Below are 25,252 nucleotides of genomic sequence, written 5' to 3' on the forward strand. Positions count from 1 at the left end.
TTCACAACGTAACTCTATGTGTTTCAAAATACAGGATGTAGAAATGCCTTAATATATTTTAAAAAACAAAATCCCACAGTGTTAATTTATGTATTTCTTCCTCTTAATTAATGGCCAGAGTAACTCACAGAATAAACCAGAAATTCTGCAAAAAGAGATCTATTGGAATGCCCTAAGCACAGGTAACAGCCCAGCTCTCAAAAAGAGAGAACCAAAAATATTTTTTCTTTCCTGAAGCCACCCTTCATGCTAGTTAAGTTCGGATAAAAATTTCATGCAAGAGCCTTAAAAACCTATTTTTACAGCACGATTGAAAGCAGTACCATGACAAGAATATTTGGCATTAAGTTCATGGTTTAAAAGAGCAGAAACTGCTCCTTTTCTGCTGTTAGAAAGTCCTATGTTCTCTGCACACAGAACTGACCACCCCAAACCTCTGCAAGGCACCTGCTCAAGAGAATCTCTGCTCTTATACGTGCTGTGAGTGAAGGCTCACATCCATCTCCACGTTTTGTCATGGAATCACGGAATGTTTTGGGTTGAAGGGGAATTTAAAGCTCATCTCGTTCCACTCCGTGCCATCGGCAGGCAAGTTCCACTAGACCGAGTTGCCCCAAGCCGATCTTGAACCATTTCCAGGGATGTGGCAGCCACAGCTTCCCTGGGCAACCTGCGCCATGGCCTCTCCACCCTCACAGGGAGTTTCTTACCAATATCCCATCTAACCCTGCCCGCTGTCCTGGTAAATCCATTCCCCTTTGTCACTCCAGACCCTTGTGATAACCAGTGCGGCTATCAGGAATAGGATAGGGGTGAAGAAACCCCTAAAAGGATTTAAAAGGCAATTAGGGAGGACAATCCGCCCGCGCGCCTCCCCGCAGCCCTCACGAAGCCCCGCCCCCTGCGCTCGCGACCGCCCCTTCCCGCCTCGCCGCCTCAGCCAATCAGCGCAGAGAGAGCCACGGCCTCCCTGTCTGTTTGCGCCTTAACCCCGCCCCCTTTGCTGTTCACCAATTAGAGCGCTCCTCTCATGAATCCGTGGGGAGGGCTTGCTTGGCTCTCCGCCCACCGGCTGAGCCGAAGCTTCCCATTGGGCGACGGGCCTGCGGGCGGGGCCGGTTTGAACGGGCGGCGGCGGGGAGCGGCGCCATGGTGAAGCCGCTGAGGGAGCGGCAGCGGGGTGGCGACTCGGGCATGGCCGAGGCTCCCGGCCCCGCACTGAGCCCCGCGCTCTCCCCGCAGCCCGCCGCGGCGCCGGCTGACGGCTTCGCGTCCTCAGACGATGAGGCCGCCGAGGAGGAGCCGAGCCCGCTGCACATCTCCTGGTGAGGCGACGCGCGCGGCGCCCTTTCCCTCAGGAAACTGTGAAATCTCTCCTAAGAAACAGAAGCGTTTTCTCTTCGCGAAGGGAACCCGAACCGGGCTCTGGTGACCTTCCAGGGTAGGGGTGCCCCTGTGGTGCCCCTGAGAAGGGATTAAAGTGCTGCTGGGGAATTGTTAGGTGTTAGGGTTGGGGTTGGAAGGAGCCTCTGGAGACCAGCTAGGCCAACCCCCTGCCCGAGCAGGCTCGCCCACAGCGGGATGCCGAGCATCACATCCAGCTGGGTTTTGAATGTTTCCAGGGAAGGAGACTCCACAGCCTCCCTGGGCAGGCTGTTCCAGGGCTCTGCTCTTTACTCACAGGGTGTGAGGCTCTGGCACAGAGTGCCCAGAGAAGCTGTGGCTGCTCCTGGATCCCTGGCAGTGTCCAAAGCCAGGCTGGACAGGGCTTGGAGCAACCTGGGATAGTGGAAGGCGTCACTGCCATTGGCAGGGGATTGGAACAAGATTATCTTTAAGGTCCCCTCCAATCCAAACCATCCTGGGATTTTGGCACTCTCAAAGTAGCATTTTTCTTCATATTCACTTCCTGTGTTTCACTTTGTGCCTTTTGCTCCTTATCCTCTCACTAGACACTTGTGAAAGGGTCTGGCCCCATCCTCTTGACCCTCCCTCTAAAGATATTTATATATTTAAATCATTGAAATCCTCTCTTCTGATTTTTATGTATTTTACTTTTTATTTTCTGATAGGTTATCCTTGTCTCCTCTGTACTCTTCTGAATTCTTGGGATTATGTTCCCTTCCAGGTAAGAACCATTCACTGAAATTTGCAGGTATATCTGAAAGCTGAAGAGAGGTAATGCCTTGTTCCCCAAAATCCTGTGTTGTGAGTGACTCCTTTTGTAATCTGCCACTGGAATAAGTGTTTTGGAAACATCAAAACTAATCATAATGCAAGATCACATTTTTTTAACACATAAAAATAAACATAAGCTTTGACTTCATTTTTAACTACCAAAACTGCAGCTATAGTAAATCTCCACTCACCTCTTAAAATTATTTTTATCCAGCCCTCTTATTTGTTGGATGACTTTCTGTGTTTTGTGGGGTGGGTTTGTGCTGTATCCTGATTTAACACATCCAAAACTTTTAATCTGGAGAATACAAAGCATCTTAAAACCTTGGGTAGATTTCTTTTTTTAATCCTATTACATTACAGCATTAAGCAGATAATGGTGTTTAAACTGTCTTCTGCACCAGGGATCTACTTGCAAAAACAACAACTGTGTTTTATTCAGGGTGAGGCTTTGTTGCTTGCTTTGGTTTTGGGGGGAGGCTGCCTGTGCTCTGTTCTTCAGCTGCAGCAGCCATCCCATAAATGTCACTTACCTGGAGTGGTAATTGTTCATGATTTATTTCAGGTTGCAGGTTTAAGGATGTAAGAAGAAATCTTCAGAAAGATATAGGTGAGTCTCCTTTGTGTCAAGGGCAAGAACAACATGCAGCTGCAGCAAATCTCTTATCAGAGTCATCATCATGACTGGAGATACCTTTCAGGTGTGCAGTGCTACTTCCTTTGCAGCTTCTCTGTGAATATGGAATAAATAGTCAGGATATTTCCAGGCTGGAGCTGCACAGTACCCGTGAGGCATCTTCAGTGCAGCTGGGATCAAGATGAATTGCAAACTTGTAATCTTCCTTATTCCCAGAGAAAAGTGAAATTGGGATAGAAAAGATGGAATTAGGTAAATATGTGTGCTGAGTATTCAGCTGTAAGCACTAAAGAGCAGAGACTAATAGCAAATCCCTACATTGTTTGGATAAGTCAAGGTTGGGAAGAAATTCCTGGCTGTGAGGGTGGATCTGCCCTGGCACAGAGTGCCCAGAGAAGCTATGCTGCCCCTGGATCCCTGGAAGTGTCCAAGGCCAGGATGGACAGGGCTTGGAGCAACCTGGGATAGTTAAAAGTGTCCCTGCCCATGGCAGGGGGTGGAACAAGATGGTCTTTAAGGTTCCTTTGAACCCAAACCATCCTGGAATTCTGTGATTTTAACTGGAGATGGGACAGAAACATTCTTAAGTAGTTAACAGGCTGTCCTGAGTGCTGGTGTGTTCTCCAGTGAGGCTTCTCAGGATTCCCTCTGAACTGAGAAAATTCCTCTCCTGAATTACCTGAAGGGAAATGTGGGAAAGACTCAGTGGAAGGAAATAATGTTCAAACCAAAATTGCTCACTCCTGTTGTCTTAGCCCCAAAGATCAAACAAGAGACTCAGGACCAAGGTGCTTATCTGTTTATCCTTAAGCTTGATAGGCTTTTGTTTATTTGCAAGTGTCTTAATCTGTTGGCAGGAGAACTGAAGAGCTGTGGGATCCAGGACATCTTTGTGCTTTGTACCAGAGGAGAGCTCTCAAAATACCGAGTGCCAAACCTGATTGACACCTACCACCAGCATGGCATGTGTGTGCACCACTACCCCATTCCTGATGGGAATGCTCCTGACATTGCCACCTGCTGCAAAATCCTGGAAGAGATCAGAAGCTGCCTGGAAAATAACCGGAAAACAATGATACAGTAGGTTCTGGCTGCCTCCCTGTCACCCCCACATTCCTGTAAAGGAATGCTTCTCTCCAGATGTATGAGCAGGGGAAACAGGACAGTGTGAAATGGCAGTTGCATTCCTTAGGGTTCGTTCATTCTGTGAAAAGCTGCTTGTTCCTCCTCCTGCACCTTTTTGGAGAGAACTCATCCTTTGAAAGACTAGAATGTCCCATTTCCCCTTGCTCTGTCCAGCAAGAGTTTAATGTGTGTTTTGAGTGGCACCACAGGGCTCCTTGTTCCCAGCCTACCTGGATATCAGGTGCACAGAATGAGTGTGAGCCTGTTGTCAGAGGCTGTGGCTGCCCCATCCCTGGAAGTGTTCCAGGCCAGGCTGGATGGTGCTTGGAACAACCTGATCCAGTGGAAGGTGTCCCTGCCCATGGCAGGGGGGTTGGAATGAGGTGACTCTAAAGTTCCTTCCAATCCAACCCCTGGACTGTTAGCTGGGGACTCAGTGGGTTCCAGCAGTGCAAAATTCACTCTTAAATTCTATGAACCAGTTTAAAGTATTTAGCTGAGCTCAGAATAGATGGGAAAAGCTTTCCAAATTCCATGTTCCCTGAATTATTCCACTGACAGCTTCCTGTACAGACATCCACTGAGTCCTTGGTCTTCCTGCTAACACAGAACCCCACAGCTCTCCTCACAACTATCCTCAAACCCCTAATCTGGAGCAGGACTTAAAGAAAATTGAGATTACCCATCCTCATGCTGTTTCCTGTACTTCTGTGCCTTTGAGACTATTACCAGGAATGAAGGGGAACTTTCAAACTGAAGTTTCCCCATAAAGACACAGAAGGTCTGAAGAATAAATAGGAGGTATCCCTGTAGGTACAGAAATATAGAAAATACAGAAAAATTTTTGTTCCGTCTTGTACCACTGCTCCTCCTGATTATACTAAGGCAAAAACTGTGTCCATATATTTACATGTTGGGAGGTCCCTGGGTGTTGTAGTTCACTACAGCTTGTTACAACCAGATGTTTTCTTCTCTCCCAGCTGCTATGGTGGTCTTGGACGCTCATGTCTCGGTAAGCACTTGTCTTTCCCTTCTCCATGCCTGACTAATCCATCCCACAAACCCATGGAGCCAAATTCTGCTGGAAGCTTCCCTGTGGATGCAATGCAAACTGCCACTACAAGGAGCAGCCTGTTTAATATAAAGGAGGTTAACCAATTCCTCTGCATCTGTTTTCATCCCAGTTCCCCCTTAAAGCTTTCAGGAGCATTAGCTACTGTGTGTGCCCAGAAGGAAAGAGTGGTGATATTGTTAGAAGACACAAAGGGGAATTAACTGGGTGTACTGTCACTCATTCCTGAAAAGCCTAGGAATTGCATCCCAGATGCTGCTGGGAAGGCAGGGGGAAGGTTTTCCCCTATTTCCAAGCCTGTAGACTTGGGCAGGAGCAGCAGGCAGATGGGCCAGTGCCCAGAAATAGGATTCTGCAAGAATCCAGCAAATCTGTGACCAGGATAGTTTTGCCAGGGTGGTTTTGATGGGACAAACCTGGGGCTCTGTGCAGCCAGAGGTGCTCAGCAGCATCCAGGTGTATCCACTTTCCCTTACAGTGGCTGCCTGTTTCCTGCTCCAGCTTTCGGACACGCTGGCACCTCAGCAGGTGATAGAGAGCCTCAGGAACCTGAGAGGATCTGGGGCCATACAGACCATCAAGGTAATGGGGCTGCAGCAGGTAATACCCAGGTCCAAACACCAGGGAGAGCTCAGCCAGTTCCCTCCTTCACTTCCCTGAGGGATCTCTCTGTCTTTCCAACAGCTGCTTTCTGGGGTTTGAGCTTTTTTCAGCTTTCAGGAGCAGCTCTTCCCAGGGAACTGGTGACAGGACAAAAGGAAAAGGCCTCAAGTTGTGCCAGAAAAGGTTTAAGTTGGATAACAGGAAAAAATTCTTCACTGAAAGGGTTGTCCAGCCCTGTCACAGGCTGCCCAGGGCAGTGGTGGAATCCCCATCCCTGGAGGGATTAAAAGCCATATAGACACAGTTGGGAACATGGGGCAGTGGTGGCCTTGGAGTGCTGGGGGAATGGTTGGACTCAATCTTAAAAGGAATTTTCCAACCTAAATGACTCAAAATAAAGCAGCTTTGAATTCTGACAAGTCCCACCACCCCTGAGGACCATGTTTTGCATTGCCTTGGGGTAATACATCACCTGTGGCCATTATGGGGAACCACAGGATCCAAGTCAAGATCTATGGAATCTGTCTGACAGTGAAAAATCCCAGAGGATGTGCAGTAAGCACACAAAGGACAAACAGACTGGAGGGTGCAGTTTTCATCCTGCGGTATCAAACAGCTTTTTAAGATGGGTGGTGCCTCTTCTGAGAGTACAGAGCACTCAGTGCAGACCTGATTGTGCTTTTGCAGCAGTACAATTTCCTCCATGACTTCCGGGAGAACCTCGCTGCACACCTGGCAACACAGGACCCAGTGCTGAGATCAGCATCGCGGTAGCTGATCCTGCCATGGGCATCTTTGTGTTTGTGTGGAAAACTCCTGAACAAGAAACCTCTCTCCTGACCTTTCCTCAGAGCTACTGCCTGTGTGACACAGATGCTCCCTTCCAAATCCATGTGTAAAGTATTGGGATGGGGACAAAAATCCTAGAGGACATGTGGCATTTTTTTCTCTTTGGTGACTTTAATACTCACTGCCTGAAAAATACAAGTGTGTTTGTGTCTATTGCTGTTTGGGTGGCCTGCACACCTGATGGGCTGGTTTTTCATGTAATACTACAGAGTCCTGCTAGGATAATGAATAAAAATTACATCTCTGGAGCTGTTTAAAAACACTCTCACACCCTCAGCTCTGCTGTAATTCAAAGCCAAGTCAAGCTGGAGCGCTCACCCCTTATGAGCTCCTAACAACTCATTCTAAAATGTCACAGTTCTGCTCAATGTGTTGAGGGGTATTTAGCAAGGAGTCTCCTCATTCCAAAAGCAGGAGGTTGTTGTCCCACAAATCTGTGACAAGCCCAGCAGGGGGGTTTGCAGGTGACACTGCTGCAGCTGCGTGGGTGAGCTGGCACAGCCCTTCTGCCTGCTGCTACCGCAGAGAGTAAACAATCAGCTGTGGGCTGGGGAGGATCTCACAGGAACAGTTCCTCTAACAGTCCCCAGCCCTCCTCTTTCACTACATCCATTCATAAAAGCAACATGAAACAGCTCCTGCTTTTTGATTAAGTTCAGGATTTTGATAAAGTCCAGGACCTTCTCAAGTCAAAAGCTGGGATATGGGACTCACACAGCACCAGGGGGGTTGAGTACTAATCCCTGCTTTGTGAACTTCAGAATTTATCTTTTAACACATTTGAACTGAGATACTTGAGCACAAGGTCCTTTCTGCAGATTAATTAGTGTTTACTGCCCTTCCCTTCCCTGCCCTTTGGCAGACAACAGGGACTTTTCCAGTTTCCACAGCACAGAATCATTTACAGCAAACACCCTGCTCCAAATGTGCTTCAGTACTTAATCCTTGCAACTAATGCTTTTCAGATATCAAATATTTATCACATGACTCAGCAGGAAACTTGCTGAGGGGAGGAGAGAAATGTTCTTTATTTTCTCCACCGTCTTTTGCCTCCTGGAACTCCAAAAACAACAATCAGGTCCACATTTTGAATGCCAAAGGACTGTGGTACTCCAGCACGGCACCACACAGGGGCTAATCCAACACTACTGGGACACTATGAAGCTGATGTTGCTGGACTTGGATGGTGTTATCCACACTGGGCAGCTGGGAATACTCATCTGCACCCCACATTCAGTTCAAGCTGCTCATCAGCAGGACAATGCAAACATTTTGGTAAATATTCCAGGGCAAAGCCCCTGCAGCTGGAGTTGTTGGGCTCAGTCAGGCCTGTGTTGTTCATTCCAGTGTGGGATTTGGCTCAAACCAGCCCAAATGCCAAGGGAACGAGAGATTTGTTTAGAAGGTTAAGGAGAACCAGGAGCTACAGGGAGCCAGTCTTGTTTCCATAATGGATTAATAAATATACAAACAGAAGAAAGGGTTAATGAGCAGGACTTCAGCAGGCTGAAGTCATCTCTTACATCTCTGGAGGAGCCAAGCAGCAGGAAAATAAAAATGATCCAATAGGAACAGTATTTGTGAGTTTCCAAAAAATCCTTTCAAAAATTCTTCTGTGAAAAGCTAAAAATTATGACTGCACAAGGAAAAAAATAATCATTAAATGCTGAAGGCTTGAGCAGTAAGGGCATGGGAAATGCTCCATAAATGCAAGGAAACATGAGAAAACAGTTTTATATAAAAAGCAATAAACTGTCAGGACTATTATTACTTAAGAAAGACAAGCTGAAGTTATCACAGCCTGAATATATTTTAAAATCTGCCACACTACATCCCCCAGGAAGCCAAATTTTGTGTGATAATAGCCTTGAAAAGGGAAAATTTGTGGAGGAGAAAGGACAGTCCCAAAGCTACAGAAGGACTTCCAACCAGAGATCAAACAGATTTATCCCCTTTGACAGATGACACGAGGAAGGTCTGTTCATTCATACCCAGCACAGTAAGGTGGAAAGGGGGACATTTTCCCCATGTCCTAAAAAATAAGAGTATAGGGTCACCAAGTGAAGTCTGGCAGAACTGTTGAATACCTATTTTTTACACAGTAATTCCACTGCCCAACTCACTGTCTCAGGATTGCCCACAGCCATGGCTGCCCCATCCCTGGCAGTGTTCCAGGACAGGCTGGACAGGGCTTGAAGCAGAAGGTGTCTCTGCTCATGGCAGAGGACTAGAATGTAACGAGCTTTAAGGTTCTGTCCAAGGCAAATCATTCTGGGATTGTGTGATGTTCAATACTAAGCTACAAAAGTGCTCAGAAAGCAACTGAACTGATGGCAGAAAAGTCATCCAGAGCTTTTTAAAATGCCAAAGCCCACTCAGGACACCTGTAACACACAAATTTCCAAATTTCTCACTCTTCAGGCAGATACTCAACACCTGCCCTGTTTCAAATTCCTTTCCTCAGCCACTGCCCAGCACTCCAGTGCTGGAATATCTGGATTTCTGGTGAACCCACTGCAGCCATTCATACAATGTCTATTGCCCCTTACACCCAAGAGACCCAAATTGAACAAATACACAGTTTATGCAAAAAAAAAAGAAAAAGTTTTACTAGAACCAGGAAACTCTGCATTGTTCTCCAGCACAGGTAAATGAAAAAGATTCCTAATTATTACTGGTAAACTAAGCAGCTGTTCACAGTCACAATTTACAGTGCAATGTTCATCTGAAACATCTTCCCCTGCCCAATCTGCTATTTTTCATGAAAAAAGCAGGAAATCAGAGCTTCCCTTTTCCAGAGGTAACTCGATTCCATGTTGTATTTTCAAAAGGAATAAAATTATCCACTGTAAAATGACCAATGAACAGAGCGAGGATCTGTTGAATTTAAAAACAAAACAAAAGGCACCAGATAAAAAGAAGTGTTGCTGAATTTGAGATTTGTTTTTTATTATCATTTATTGCACTAAGGAACAGCGGGGCAGTTTCACAATCTCACTTTCTGCTTTAAAAAAATCTGTAGTATTTACTACTCTTAAACCCAAGAGTGTTTTCATCATTGGACTTGATAAACGTCGGAGGTTTGTCCTTTTTTTTAACCAGACAGCACAGACATTAAAAAAAACTTATTTAAATTCATTCCTTCATGGACAATTCAGCTTCTCCTATCACAATGACACAGGCTCGAGATTAAAGCAGGGTTAATGTTTGGAGAAGACACAGAAGGCTCTGGACCATGCACATACAGGGGAAGATTAACGAGATAGAAAAAAAAAATAAACCAAAAAACAATTTTTGCAATTGTGTCCATGAATTAATATCCTAAGACCAATGTCACCTATGGGCATAAATACAGCATTCCAGTCCTTCCCAAGCACTTGGAGCTACAGCTGATTTAGAGTAAAGAGTGGGAGACACAAGTCCAAGTGAGCCACTACAAAGCCCATCCTACAGCGAATCCCTAGTGTTCTAAGGCTAGTAGTAACCAACAGCTACTCGAAGGTTATGGCTGTTCCTTATGGAGTGCAAAGTCAAAACTTTTCAAACCCCAGTCATCTTTATATTAATTTACACATAATTCATTAATTTCAGTGTCCCAGTAAAATATAAGAAAACAGTCTTTCCACAAGTATAAAATGTGGAAATATTCTCAAAATAGGGGAGTCATAGTTTTCTAACTCAATTGCGAACATCAGGTTCCAGATTTAATCTTGGTCAGAGGTTCTTGTTGTAAAGAATCCATGTTTTTTGTGGCTTTTGCATGCACTTAACTGGAACAAAGCTTGCTGAATGTCTTCTTAAGAGCTCACCAGAACATAAATCATGCTGCAAAAGAAAATAAAAATATTAAGATGCATCACACATTTAATTATAAAAGTGTATATTGTAAGAAACAAGTTCATGTGGGATATGTGGATTGTGACCAAGGATTTGACACAATGACTCTTCTACTTTTGACTTTGATTTTGACAAAAATCACATTTACATCAAATACTTTCCTCTGAAAATAATGTTTCAGCTTCTTAATGAATATACCCTGGGGTTTATTGCATTATGCTTAACAGAAGAAAAGCTTGGAGGTTTTCAGTTTACAGTCATGGAACAGAGATTCAAAACAGTAATTCTAACCAAATTAGGATTTGTGTTTTAAAGCAGAATCAGTGGTAAATGCAGATTCTTTTTCAGGAAAGTTGGCACTGTAGATGATCATACCGATTCCCAACATGTTTTGGGTCAGAAGGACCTTGTAGATCATCTCCTTCCAACCCCTGCCATGGGCTGGGAGACCTTTAGCTAGGCCAGGGTGCTCCAAGGTCCATCCAACCTGGCTTTGAACACTCCCAGGAATGAGGCAGCCACAGCTTCTCTGGGCACCCTGTGCCAGGGCCTCCCCACCCTCACAGCCAGGAATTTCTTCCCAATATCCCATCTAACCCTGCCCTGTGGCAGTGGGAAGCCATTCCCACATGTCCTATCACTACACACCCTTGTCCAAAGGCCCTCTCCAGCTCTCAAAGGCTCCCTTCCAGCACTGGAACATATTCCTATGGACAGTATTTCTCTGCTGCACTGAGCCAAAACTTCAGACTGAAAAGGAAAACTTACCCATATAGGTAGTAAAAAAAAGATAGAAGGTAGAATGCTAATTTGCACCATCCTTCTTTCTGGCAATAGGCTAAAATATCTGCATTCATGATGGTCGTAGGATCGTAGAGCCCCGGGCCGCTCATCACAGGTCTGCTCATGTACCTGGAACGAGGCACAGGCAGGTGTGGGGTGACAGCCAAGGGAAGGAGGGTCCTGCCCCCCACCCACCAAGGAATACCAGAACTGAGACAAGGAATAGCACCCTTTGCAGAGAAGTGATTCCCATGGCTTATAGTGGAGAATGGAATTGCTGCTTAGACTGGCATTCCACACTGGGAATTGTCTCAGTGCACCTCTGACAATTCAGCAACTTCAACACACACAACACAACTCGATTATTGTACAGCACAAGAGAACAAAAAATAAAAACACCCGAGAAAGCCAAGTGATGCTTCTTATTGAACAGCCATGACCTATACTTTCCCAGGAAGCATCTTTGTTTCCCCAAGACACAGAACACCAGACAGGAACACGGCAACAGGAGAATGAGTAACAACTCACTGAGCATAACAGACTCGCCAAAATTACCTCCAAATATGATAAGCCAACAAGGGCATATTGAGACCCAGTGTGAGCCACTCTGCTGCACAGAGAAACATGACACAGAAGAATGCATGGATGAGGTACTCTGGAAGTACAAGCTGGAAAAGAAAAAGATGAGTTAGAAGTTTCGATTACACAAAGCAAAACATGTGGTGTTTCAGCTACTTTGGAGGTGAGCGATCGCTTAAAAATATTATTTAAAACCAACACTAACAAGAACAAGGCTGTGGAACGTGAAAGCAGCAGCCAGCACTATGTGCTTTGCTGTTTTCACATGATATTCATGAACCAACTTGAAAAATTTGTCAGATTAAATGCCCAGATCAATACTTTTTTATTGCTTCTATTAAATTCACAGATTCCACAACTTTATGCGTGACTCTTAAAAGAGATCACTGAGATATTTCTGCCCATGCAACAGAGAAATATCAGTAGGAAACATGCTCTGCAGAACAGTTTATAGACAAAAACATGTTTGTGTTTTCCTGTTTTACAGCTTTGTTTTGGTCTTCACAGATCCAGAGCTTTTCAAAGTCGAATTATTCCCACAGTGTAACACCCAGGCAGAGCTTTACCCAACCAAACCAGCGGTGCTGTGGTCACATACCCAAGTCTGCACAGAACAGCTGCTCTGCACGGACAGTTTGGGGGGAATTGGGCAGTTTTCCCTCACAGGTTCCCACTGTGCATGCTTTACAGCATCATGCTTCCAGCAGAAGCCCACAGAGCTCAGTATCAGGGTACCATGGAATCACAGGAAGCATGGAATGCTGCAGATATTAGTGTTGTTAATAGGAACAACATGGAGAGGTACAGAGAGTAAACACATGCAAAGAGCCGCAAAATCACACACCCAACACAAGAGTTAGGTTTCTGCAAGTCATCCCAAAGTGTTTCTGTTTACTGCTTTACCACCAGGTTCAGAAGGACTCATACAATCAGACTGGTTTGGGTTGGGAGGGACCTTAAAGCCCATCCAGTTCCACACCTTCCACTATCCCAGGCTGCTCCAAGCCCTGTCCAACCTGGCCTTGGACACTTCCAGGGATCCAGGGGCAGCCACAGCTTCTCTGGGCACCCTGTATCAGGGCCTTACCATCTCACAGCCAAGAATGCCTTCCCAATATCCCATCTCTCCCTGCCCTCTGGCAGTGGGAAGCCATTCCTGTGTCCTGTCCCCCCATCCCTTGTCCTCAGTCCCTCTCCAGCTCTCCTGGAGCTCCTTTAGGCACTGGCAGGAGCCCTGAGGTCTCCCTGGATCCTTCCCTTCTCCAGGTGAACATTCCCAGCTCTCCCAGCCTGGCTCCAGAGCAGAAGCAGATCTGTAAAGCTCCTGCCTTCTCAACTCAAGCCCAGTAAAACTTCTCATAGAAAGCATCCCATTTCTACTCAAAGGTTTAAATTGTCTACATGTTTGTGCACATACACGTACAACATTCTGGGCTCCTCTTTTTGTGGAATATGATTAACATTGCATAGGATGATTACATCAAAGTGGCAGTGGTTTCTCTTTTTTTTTTTCTTCTTTTAAAGCTCCAAAATATCTTCCTAGAAATCTTAAACTACTAACAGACAAGCTCACCACCAGCTTTGCTACAACATTCTGCTTGTCTAAATGAAGAATATCGAGCAAAGCAAACTTGCACCAACACCACCAAAATTCAGCTGTTGTACATAAAATGTTTCCAGTAAATATTTTCATCCAGATCCTTCTTTGCATACTTACCATTTACACATGGCAATTATTTACAGTAGAACAACCACCCTGTCCAACACAAAATGCACTTGGCAGCCTGCTCAGACAGATTCACCAGGCTGAAAAATCTGTATTTATTTACCTACACATCTCAAAACACATTTTTCTTTTCTCTTGTTTATTATACCCTACTCCTACACTGGAATACCTGCCTCTTTCCAATCTCCCACACTTGATCCTCCCTGCCTGTCCTAAAGAAAAATGAATTACATCAGATCCTACCATATTTATCACAGAAATGAGGGAGGATGGATCTGGTTGCTGAGGAAAGACATGACTATAACAGGAGCAGGGAAGAGAAGGAATCAGCAGTGTACAAAGGAGTTACTATTTTAGGCTAATCTTTCCACTGAGGTGCCTCAATTCCTACCAGGATCTTTGGTTCTTTGTACAGGAAAACCAGACACCTGAGTGTTTGTCCAGCATCATGTACCAGATCCCCTCAAGAGCCTGGACCTGAACTTCACATCTGGGGGCTAATCTGCTTCCACAGAACAGCAAATATGAAGTTATTTCTGACTTTCAGTTCACAAAGCTGCCATGTAAAGGACACTCCATGCATGTGGGGCAGCAGAAGGTTAATATTTGGTTAAACATGCAAATTTTTACACTACAAAGGTTGCAGTAAGGTCATAATGCATCAATGTAATGAGGGTTGGCCTTTCCCACACTGCAGCAGAGATGACTGGAACAGATCAAGCAAGGGAAACTGTTAGATGCACAGCTCTCCTAGCAGCAAACCTCCTCTCCTCCTCCCCACCCCTCCTCACACTGAAATACTCATTTTAATTTGTATGCTGTATATCTAACATGCTCCTTCCCCCACCCCAATTACTGTTAATTCATTTTTTTGTTGCATATTTTACTTAAAACACACTAAAGCTATAGTCCAGGCCACGCTGCCCCTGTATCCTCCCTCAGCCTGGGCACACACAAAGAAAAAGCCATGAGAAATGCACAAAATGCTGCAGGATCAACCTCTGTGTTCTTTAACAAGCCTCCCTCTTGCTGCTAGCCTGTTAGAGAGATGCAGGCAAGTAACTTTACTCCAATTCTTTTCCTAAGCCAAGGAGTGTCAGAGTTACATCCAACAGAGGACACTGGGACACACCCCTGATCCTGGAACACAGAACAGAGAAATAACACCTATCACCTTCCACTCACCTAAATCCTAAAAAAAAAAAAATTGACTTGGTCAATGCTTAAAAAAACCCCAAGTATTCTCCTCTAATCTGAATTCAGTAAATCTGGCTTGAAAAACACGATTTATTTCTGCCTGAAGTTATCTTCTGACACCTAACAGGCATGTAACAGTTTTCCCCACATCGCTGGGTAAGCAAGCAGAATTGGTTTGGCACAAAATATGGAAATCCATGAGGCTGTTGTAAACCCCAACGAACAAATAACGAGCAGATGAACAGGCAGACTAAACAAAACAACTTAAAAGTATTACACATGTTCCTAACAAAATGAAAGGGAAGTTCAAAAACATGAAACTGAAAAGCAGTACACACCTTTAATGCAATTTTGACTCTTTTAATCTTTTTGACCTTTTCAACTGTCTTTGTGCCGAAAATGTGGAAAGCAGATTGAAAGAATGTTAGTATGACAGCTGACAAGATCACCAGCAGATTAATAACAGTCAGAATATTCAACTTGAAAGTAAAGAATCAGCAAAGAATTTCCCTAGAACTTCTACCAACAGCGAGGGCTTCAACCCAGATGCAATTCTACTGCCCAGGCTGATTGCATCAAGATAACACCAAAAATAAGCACTTTATAAATGTTTTCTTTAGCAAAACAAAATGTTTAATGTGCTACTTACAGGATTGAGTGTATTACATTGGTCTATGGGGTTCTTATAATCAGTCTTCAGTTCATCAAATGCTATAATCTAGAGGGAAAAAATGAAAGAGTTTTGATTCCCCAGGAGCAATTGTGTATTTTATCCATGAAAAGTAGCATATTGGCACAGAACTGCTACCTTTGCTCTCAGTAACATTTCACCCAAGTTCTAACATGATAAACTCACAGGTAAGAGAGATGTGAAACAGGTTTTACAAATACAAAAGCACAAGATTCTTCAGATATTCAAAAACCTCTGATCACTCTCCAACTTTTTATCTCCCCACGTGCGATGAATTTCCTACACCCCCTTCACCAGTTTTCAGCCCTGCTCGCTCTGCAGAACCCAAATCTCACACAGAACTTTGGTGGCCAGCAGGAACCTGGCATGTGGTTCTTTAATCCAGAAAACGCAATAGCAATCTTAAAAGCCAACAGGTATTATTCCTCATTGTCAAAATAAATGCTCAGCCCATATATATCCCAGAATCACAGAACTGTTAGGATCTCTGGAGATCATCCAGTCCACCCTTCCTGCCAAAGCAAGATCACCTAGAGCAGGTTATATCTCCAAAAGGTGCATCCATAAAAAAACCGAAAATATGTACACCGGTATTTTTTTCACATACAGACAACTAGGCAAAATAAAGTAAAAAAGGCACTTGTACACAACAAACGTCCTGCCAAGCATCACATCTTCCCCAGAGCAGCTCATCTCTCGGGGTCCTGTTTAGTCCTTTGTCCCTGTGACGGGCTAGGGGAGGAATTCACAGAATCATGGAATGGTTTCGGTTGGAAAAGACCTGAAAGATCATCTCATTCCAACATCCTGCCACAGGCAGGGACACCTTCCACTATCCCAGGCTGCTCCAAGCCCTGTCCAGCCTGGCCTTGGACACTGCCAGGGATCCAGGGGCAGCCACAGCTTCTCTGGGCACCTGTGCCAGGGCAGATCCACCCTCACAGGGAACAATTCCTTCCCAATATCCCATCTAACCCTGCTTTCTGTCAGCGGAAAGCCACTGCCCCTTGCCCTGCCACTCCATGCCCGTACAAAAGCCCATTTTATCCGCAGCGAGGCCGATTCCCGCTCCCAGGGCGGTTCCGGATGCGCTTCCCCCGCTCCCTCCGCGGCTGTCCGGGGACGCCCTGAGGGCTCTCCGCGGCCCTTCCCCGAGCCATCCCCCCCTCGGCGGTGCCCGCACTCACATGCCAGATGGCGAAGAAGATGAGGGCGGCCGTGAGCAGCAGCGCCAGCATGTAGCAGAAGGCGGCGAACGTGAAGGCCATGGCGGCGGGGCCGCGCGGGGGCTGCCGGGCGCCTCAGCACCAGCCGCGCAGCCGCCATGGCCGCGCGCGCAGCGCCCCCTGCCGGCCCGCCCGCCGCCGCCATTTCGTGAGGCGGGCTGTGAGGGATGTGACAGAAAAATGGGTTTTTCACCTTAAAGTGTGGGAGGAGGGAGTGCGATGGCGCTAAACGGAGCGCGGGGTGTGAGAGGGTTGGCGTGGAATCGTGGAATCACAGAATCCCAGGATCTTTTAGTTTGGAAAAGATGTTCAAGATAATCGACTCCAACCTGCGACTGTCATCACCTTGTCAACAGACCAGAGCACTGTGTCACCTCCTGGAGCACCTCCAGGGATGGGGACCTCACCACTGCCCTGGGCAGCTTTTTCCTCAGAGACTGACCACCCTTTCCATGGGCAAATTTTCTATAATATCCAATCCAAACCTCCCCTGGTGCAGCTTGTGGCCATTTGCCCTTGTCCTGTCCCTGTTCCTGGAGCAGAGCTGATCCCATACCCAGTCATACTGCTGTCCCCTCCTGTCAGCAGTTGTGCAGAGCCACAAGGTTCCCCCTGAACCTCCTTTGCTCCAGGCTGAGCTCCTTTCCAGCTCCCACAGCTGCTCCTGTGGTGCTCTGGACCCTTCCCAGCTCCATTCCCAGCTCTGAACACACTCCATCCCCTCAATGTCCTCCCTGAATTGAGGAGCCCAGAACTGGGCACAGCTCTTGGTGGCTTCACCAATGCCCAGCACAGGGGACAATCACTGCCCTGCTCCTGCTGCCACACTACTGCTGACACAGGCCAAGCTCTATTGGCCTCTTGTCCACCTGGGCAAACCTGGGCTCATGTCCAGCCGCTGTCAACCAGCACCCCCAGGTCCCTTCCTGCTTTCCAGACCCTCTTCCCCAGCCTGGAGTGCTCCATGGGGTTGTTGTGACCCAAGTGCAGGACCTGACACTTGGTCTTACTCAGCCTCAGGCTGTTGGTCTCAGCCCATCGATCCAGCTTGTCCAGGTCCTTCTACACAGCCTTCCTGCCCTCCAGCAGATCCCCACTCCCACACGACTTGGCATCTGCAAATTTGCTAATGGTAGACTCAGTCCCACATCCAGATGATCAATAAAGACATCAAACAGGACTGGGCCCAACACTGATCCCTGGGGGACACCACCAGTGACCAGACACCCACTGGATGCAGCACCATTCCCCATCACTGTCTGGGCCCAGCCATCCAGCCAGTTCTTAACCCAGCCCAGAGTGAACCTGTCCATGCCGTAGACTGCCAGCTTTTCCAGGAGTTTTTGTTGAAAGGGAACCTAAAAACCATTGATTTTTGACCCTCTGCCATGGGCAGGTACACCTTCCACTAGAGCAGTCCAACCTGGCCTTTAACACTTCCAGGGATGGAGCAGCCACAGCTTTTCTACACAACCCATGCCAAGCCCTCACCACCCTTAAAGGGAAGAATTTCTTACTAATACCACATCTAAATCATCCCTCTCTTAGTTTACATCCATTCCCCCTTGTCCTATCCCTATTTGACCATGTAATATTCCCTGGTCAGCACAAGCTACATCTGGAGAAAAGGGAGATGGCAAATTTAGGAAGAAATGCTGGAGAAGGCTGTGCTGTGTGTGCCCTGGGGGAGGACGAGCTGGTCATACAATCCCAAATCAATACAACTTGGAGCCTGCCCAAAGCAAACAGCAAGATGAGAAAACAGTTTGAGGAGAAGATCACCCCACTCTCCTTCCAAAGGGCCATGTAAAAGTTGTTTCAGTTCAAGCAGTGACACCTTGCAGTAAAGGCAAGCCGGGGTGACATTGCTGTAATCATTTCCTCTGGAGCTGAGTGAGGGATGATTTCCATAAAACCAACAGCTGCCAAACTAAATAATATTTTCCGGTGTTATCTGCTGGAAAGCTTTACACACAATTAATGGAGTGTCATAATGAGAGATGAGCAGAAACTTTATTTCCTCCACCAAAATACAGGAAAAACTGTAGCAAAGGAGCTGTCTTTAGGAAATCAGCAGTTGCAAAGATAAAGTTGATGTTCAGTATAAAATTACTCATCTCATCCACAAACTACTCCCAATAAAACCACTGTGGTGTCATTATGACCCATGAAACTTCAGTGTGAAACCCAGAAAACAGATTTTAAATAAATTTTAGAGAAGATGAGCCCTGAGCAACCTGGTCTAGTGGAAGGTGTCCCTGCCCATGGCAGGGAACAAGATGGGGTTTGAGGTCATGTCCAACCCAAACTGGTCTGTTATTCTGTGATTCTCTGAGATTAGTTAGAAGGTAAGACAACACAAGTCTAGGAGAGTGTGGGGTGGATACTGCAGCCCAGGCAGCTGCTCTGAGCCATTCCCTACTCCATCTCAGGAGCCTTCCCATTCCTTTTCAAGGGAGATAGACAATACCACCACTGGGGAGTGAGAAAATCAGTCAGGGCTGAGCCTGTTGCAGTTTCCTTCCATCTCAGGGTGACAGAATGAGTTAGGAAGAGAGGCCCTGGCAGTACATCACAGCCACCTCCCAACCACTCTTCATCCCTCACTCCTGAGGAGTCAGAAACAATTTTTGCAATTACTTAACTTTCTTTATTTAACTTGATGCTTCTTTAGCTTTATTTAATAGCAAACTGTTTATTTCTTCTTTGGAGTACCCTTGAGCTGCACAGGCACACTTATGTCCACAGCCATTGGACTGGACTTTGCTGGAAAACCTGATATCCAGCATTCAAACTCCCTGGTTCAGGCTTTCCCAAAGCCATCCAGGAGCCCAGTTTGCATCAGAAGAGCTGTGGGAGGTAAAGAAACAGAGCATATGTGCATTGTTATACCTTGGGGCTGGAGAATGCTGGTTTTCCACCACGGTTTTATTCATTCAAGGTAGATACTTAACGTCTGTATTTGATGTTTTCTTGTACATCAAAGTGTTGTGCAACAGGGATGTGCAGTGTCAGAAGTAAAAAGGTGGGTCAGCCACATACTTGCATTTGCAATTAATCCTGGTTCTGCCTCAAGGAAAGCAGTGTTTTATTCCCTCAGGTGCTGGCATACCATTTAACTGCAATTATCCTGTCAGAAAAAGCAGAAGGCAGCTGTAATCTTGCACAACAACGATTTGTGCACTGAAGGATTTCTTGTATCATAGATTTTTTTTAAGATAACACAAAAGGAAATGAAAAGCAAAACCTGTAGAAAAGGGTCTAATCAATTACCATTTCACATTCATTTGGGATCTCAAATCAAACAATGACTGAGTATTTTCCCTGATTAAACTTTGTAAACAATGTCAGGAAGCCACAGAGGAGCTCTGGAGATGGCCCACAGCTCTTAATGCACTTTCCTGTTAGTCTGGACACATTGAGTGTAATCCTGATTGGAATCCCCAGGGAAAATGTCAGTGTCTGTTCACTTCATCTTAAATCCCTCTCAAGTACTTGTCTTTATCAGAAAACAGCCATATAATCAGTTATAATTCAGTGTGTTACAGGCTGTTCATGAAGAAGATTGTGGCAGAGAGCTGTGAGGAAAGATTATGGAGCAATTTCTCTGAAATATCATGGTAGAAATGCACAGGTTAACCACATCCTTCAACATTAGAGTTGTCATTTCAATTATCGATAGCAAGGAGGAATCTAATACTATTGAACTTGGTAATAAAAATCCCACTGACTTCAATAGACTTGGCTTACTGCGTTTTCAGGAGAGGAAAACCTGGTATTTATCTATAATTTAAGGAGCTCATAAAAAGGAGGGGGAGGGACATTTTATATGAGCATGGAGTGACAGGACAAGGAGAAATGGCTTCAGATTGATAGAGGGCAGGGTTAGATGGGATACTGGGAAGAAATTCTTCCCTGTGAGGGTGGGGAGGCGCAGAGAAGCTATGGCTGCTCCATCCCTGGAAGTGTCCAAAGCCAGGTTGGACAGGACTTGGAGCACCCTGGCATAGTGGAAGGTGTCCCTTCTCATGGCAGGGGGTGGAATGAGATGAGCTTTAAGGACCCTTCCAACCCAAAGCATTCCGGGATTCTGTGAATTTAGTAGAGACTCTTCCAAGTATCTCTAACAGAGCCCAGCCAAGGTCACCTTCCTGCACACCTGGAAATACACATCAGGAGCAGCAAGAGCACAGAACTCCTCACCCACTCACCTCCTTTAACAGACGTTGGTTCAATCTTTGATCATCAGGATGAACAGATCCCTGCACTTGCAAGTGCCCAACTCCCTTTCCACACCGGCGAATACCCTTTCCTGTTGTGCTAATTGACTCACCTCTGGAATCCCTGCTTAGGTTCTCCCATTAAATAGTGATCACATAAATGAATTAACATTATAAATTTTGTTGCCAGTCTCAAGAGGATCAATCACACTTAAAACCCAATTTCAAAACACAGGCACTGCCAGGCATCTCACCACGACTCATTATGGAATCCACCCGTGGCCTCAGTCCCTCCAACATTCACCGTCAGATGGCAACAGTTTTCATTTAATAGGCTAAAAACTGAATATTCAACCTGTCCTCATAATAACAGGGTTTGTTTTTTACATGCTGGGTAGAGCTATTGTTAATGGCTTTCCACACAATTTTGTGCACGGTAACAGTGTGTGGGCAGGCAAAGGGACCAAGAGCTGTATTTTAGAAAAAAATTTTATAATGCATTTCAGTATTTGGCTGCTCATCAACAAAGAGGGGGATTTTCCAAAACATTCTACATTAGCCTAGCTGTAGCAGTGGTGACTCCAAAAATGTCACCCTTAGTCCTTAGCTCTTAGAGTTCCAGAGTGGTTTGGGTTGGAAGGGACCTTAAAATCGTCCAGTTCCACCCCTGCCATGGGCAGTGACACCTTCCACTAGACCAGGTTGCTCCAAGCCTCATCCAGCCTGGCCTGGAACACTTCCAGGGATTAACATCCTTACTGTTTCTGCCCAGAAGAAGGCAAGATAACACACAACTTCAGCTTTGTATCAGAAGAAATAAGCTGTGGAGGACTCTGACTTCGGTCTGCCTGTTCTCCCACAGACATCCCATGTGGCCCTGAGTATGGCACCTTTGGGCGTAATGTGTACTTACACACTGAAATCACACTAAATAGGATTTCAAAAGCCTCCATCTACATCTAAATTCCTGCACAGATCTTACTTTTGATCTCTCCAGCTACATCCGTATTATCAAATCAGCTCAAAGCTGTACCAGTGCTAGAAATCCACCCCACTGGTTGTTCTTGATATTTACAGTCCAGCTCTGCTCTGGCTCTGTGTCCATACCTGTTCTCCCACCAGTAACCCCAGGCAGGGGGAGCTGGGTGGAGCTGCTGGCTCCACATCCCACATCCACCTCTCCAGGCCGTGTGGATGAGGACACAGAGCCAGTACCTCCAAGGTTTTAGGACTAAACCACAGGAATGAGACAGCCCTAAAGGTGCAGAAGCTCTCTGCAGATGAGAACAGCTCTGGTCACCTCCCAGACAGTGAATGGGGGCTTATATTAAACTGTACTTACAGACCCTGGAATGAGGCCATCCAAGGAAAAAAGGGCTGTTGGGTGGATGCCTCTGTTTTTCTATTCTCCCAGTAATACAGCTCTACAATTTGTTTTGTACTCCTGAACCAAACAATTGCACATTCACAGTTGGAGGTAGGGTATAAATATTGTCTCTGGCTGATCCCTTGATCCCGCCGTCCTTGCTGAATTAATCACACTCACAGATCAATCCAGGATTTGTTGCTGGCAGAGCAGATGGCCAGGCAGACTGCAGTTGTGAGCAAGGCGTGTACGTTCTCCTTCCAATTATCCAGCAGCATTTTCCAACAGTGGATATTTAAAATTAGACATTATTTTGACGAAATGCTAGATCTCTCCTTTCTTCTTCAGCTCCGTAGGAACAACAACCCCTGATTTTTGCTCTACTTCCACCCTCTCAGGCTCAGTGAAAGTGCAGGATGGCTGGTGCCCCTTTCCCTTTCAACCAAATGTTTTCTGCCCCATTTTCTTCTGCTGTCTTCCCCTTTTCCACAGAAATGAGGTGACAACACCAGCTGCTGTTTGGCAAAGGGATTTCAAGGGTGCATTATATTAATTGCTGAGCCAAGGGCTGCAGGAAAGGGAAGAGAAGCTGCATTCATGGAACTCATGGCACAGAACAGCAGGAACAGGGGTGACAGTGTATGCCTTTCAAACAGCCTGGATGGGACTTCCCCGTGGCAGGAGTAAATTTGCCGTGAACGACAGACGTGCTGTTCTCCCAGTGTTTACATCTGTTCTGCATTCAGAGTCCCTCTGGATGATAATTGCTCCTGTCTCCCCTCTGTCCCCTGCTGAGGAGCTGTGAGAGCTGTCAGGGGAGTTTTGGCCGAGCTCCATCACATTCTGTAGGAGACACCTCACGTTGCTCCAGAGGTGAACAGGGTTAACCCAGGGTGTGTTTGCAGTCCCTGAAAGAATGAAACGCGACAGGACAGTCCGGAGGAGACGATCCCTCTGCGGTGGGACACAATGGGCCTCACTGATTAACCACATCTATGCAAATGCATTGAAATCAGCCCCTTCACTTCATGGCTAGAGAAAAGACAGAGAGGTTACACAGACCACGGTAAGGCTGCACATACTGCATCAGGCAGCCTGTTATTCATGCGGGATCACAGCATCTTAAGAGCAGCCAAAGGAACAGCAGATATGGAAAAAAGCCTGCAAGACCTGCAGGGGAACAGTGCCCAAGTTTACACTGATGTGAACTTGGAATCATGGCTTCCCAGAATGGTTTGTGTTGAAAGGGACCTTAAAGATCACCTGGTTCCAATCCCCCTGCCCTAGGCAGGGACACCTTCCACTATCCCAGGTTGTTCCAAGCCCTGTCCAACCTGGCCTTGAACATTTCCAGAGATGGGGCATACACAGCTTCTCTGGATCATCTGTGCCAGGGCCTCACCACCCTCACAGTCAAAAATTTCCATCAGATATTCAATCTAAACCTGCCCTTTCAGTCTGAAGCCATTCCCCCTTGTCCTGGGTACTCCAGTCCCTTATAAATATTCTCTCTCCATCTTTCTTGTAGGCTCCCTTCAGGTACTGGAAGCCTTCTCTTTTCCAGGCTGAACAGTCCCAATTCTCTCAGCCTTTTCTCACAGCAGAGGTGCTCCATCCCTCTGATCAACTTGGTGGCCTCCTGCAGACTCACTCCAACATGTGAATGACATGCCAGTTGTGTCCTAACCACCACCAGAGAATAGTCATTGTTTGGTATTTCATCATTTTCCTTTCCTGCTTCCCACAAAATGAAAATTGAGGGTTAATAGAAAAATTGAGGTATGCAATTGCTGAGCCTTATGCTCAGCCTTTCAATATAGAGACCTACCAGACACAAATGTGTATGAATTGGAAAAGTTACAAACTAAAGCCAGGGGTCCTTGTACTTTAGAACTGTATTTATTAAAACAATGCTGGAATTGACATTTCCAATGCCTTGAACACAGCACAAACCAAGCCAGTCCACTTCCTTACACTGCAGCCCAGAGAGAAAGTGTGCCATTTCCCCACAATGCTGATCCCAGATACGTATTTTGAGAAATACATCTCCTTTTCCCTGCTACACTGCAGGAACCTAAATGCCTGCAGTTCAAGGCTGCTCTTCAAGAACACCAGGGTTGTCTCTCAGATCCCCAAAAAATTCTCTCTTCCCCAGCAATCATTTAAGCTGTGTGCCCAGACCAGCCTCAAGGCCAGCTCAGCACACAGGACCAATTCCCTGGGCTCAGTTCCCTTCTGGAAGAGGTGGGAACAAATGGCATCATTTGCACAGCTCTCCATTTGCTGCCAGAGAGAAGCAGTTACCTGCCCTAGGGGAAGCCTCTGCAGAGAATGTAACCAAACTGGAGTTACACATGTAGAAGCCAAATCCAAGAACTCCAGCATTTATAAACCCCTCTGTGCAGGCTTTTCCACAGGAAGCTGAGCTTGAATTTTTTTTAGATCTTGTAGTACATCACTGAAACTGCAGCTGACACAACTGTGCCAACTAACAAGTGCAGGGGATTACCCACCTGCCACATCTTGTTTTGTTCCAAGGGGTGAGGCTCACCTTAAATCCTCACCCCTGTCAAATGGGAGCTCAGCTGAATAAATTCCAACCACTCTTAGACCCACAGAGCACCTCAGGTCTTTCCTCTAGCTGCAGCAGCTCTCCCTCTCAAGGCTGCTCAATGGTACCACATCAGCATCTCACCTGCCTGTGCTTGGCTTCCCACCCTCACCTGCACCTCAACAGGAAGCTGCAGGAGTTCCTCTGTGAGGAGCAGGTGAGGGGCTTGGGGGAGACAGCTTGTATTCCAATCAATCCCACAACCCATGAACAGCAGGCATGGGCACACTCACAGACTCCAGCACACATGGACAGCCATTGCCTCAGTTTCCATCCCTGGAAGTGTCCAAGGCCAGGCTGGACTGGACTTGGAGCAATCTGGGATAGAGGAAGGTGTCCCTGCCTATGGCAGGGGGTGGAATTGGATAGTATTTGAGGCCCTTCCAACCCAACCCATCCTATGATTCCTTTTCCAGCTCCTCCAGAACAAACTACAGCTCTAGTCTGTAGTATTCCCAGACACCCTGCCAAGCCAAGGGATCTCCCTGGCAAACTCCCAGCCCTGGGCAAGCAGTCTCTTCACGCACCTGGAAAAGAAAGCACCACATGAGA

General features: G+C 46.3%; 2 protein-coding genes across 3 annotated transcripts; one reads left to right on the forward strand and one right to left on the reverse strand.

Annotated features, from left to right (window-relative positions):
- The first annotated feature begins 1,043 nt into the window (after nucleotides 1–1,043).
- CDKN3 (cyclin dependent kinase inhibitor 3) lies at nucleotides 1,044–6,602 on the forward strand. Its single transcript, XM_085060983.1, has 7 exons — nucleotides 1,044–1,325; nucleotides 2,073–2,128; nucleotides 2,744–2,788; nucleotides 3,673–3,895; nucleotides 4,921–4,952; nucleotides 5,491–5,594; nucleotides 6,303–6,602. Exons 1-7 carry the CDS (start codon nucleotides 1,150–1,152, stop codon nucleotides 6,387–6,389), a joined length of 723 nt encoding a protein of 240 aa, XP_084917109.1. The 5' UTR covers nucleotides 1,044–1,149; the 3' UTR covers nucleotides 6,390–6,602.
- Nucleotides 6,603–9,386: 2,784 nt separating this feature from the next.
- Nucleotides 9,387–16,612, reverse strand: CNIH1 (cornichon family member 1). Of its 2 annotated transcripts, XM_085060984.1 has the most exons (6): nucleotides 16,465–16,612; nucleotides 15,236–15,304; nucleotides 14,925–14,972; nucleotides 11,640–11,752; nucleotides 11,070–11,213; nucleotides 9,387–10,289 (listed from the first exon to the last, which is right to left on the reverse strand). In XM_085060984.1, exons 1-6 carry the CDS (start codon nucleotides 16,543–16,545, stop codon nucleotides 10,262–10,264), a joined length of 483 nt encoding a protein of 160 aa, XP_084917110.1. In that variant the 5' UTR covers nucleotides 16,546–16,612; the 3' UTR covers nucleotides 9,387–10,261. The 2 variants fall into 2 exon arrangements, with proteins under 2 accessions (XP_084917110.1, XP_084917111.1); XM_085060985.1 differs by lacking the exon at nucleotides 14,925–14,972.
- Between the last annotated feature and the right edge of the window lie 8,640 nt (nucleotides 16,613–25,252).

The sequence above is a fragment of the Lichenostomus cassidix genome, chromosome 5 (assembly GCF_008360975.1).
Source record: "Lichenostomus cassidix isolate B80296 chromosome 5, HeHo_3.0, whole genome shotgun sequence".
NCBI lineage: Eukaryota > Metazoa > Chordata > Aves > Passeriformes > Meliphagidae > Lichenostomus > Lichenostomus cassidix.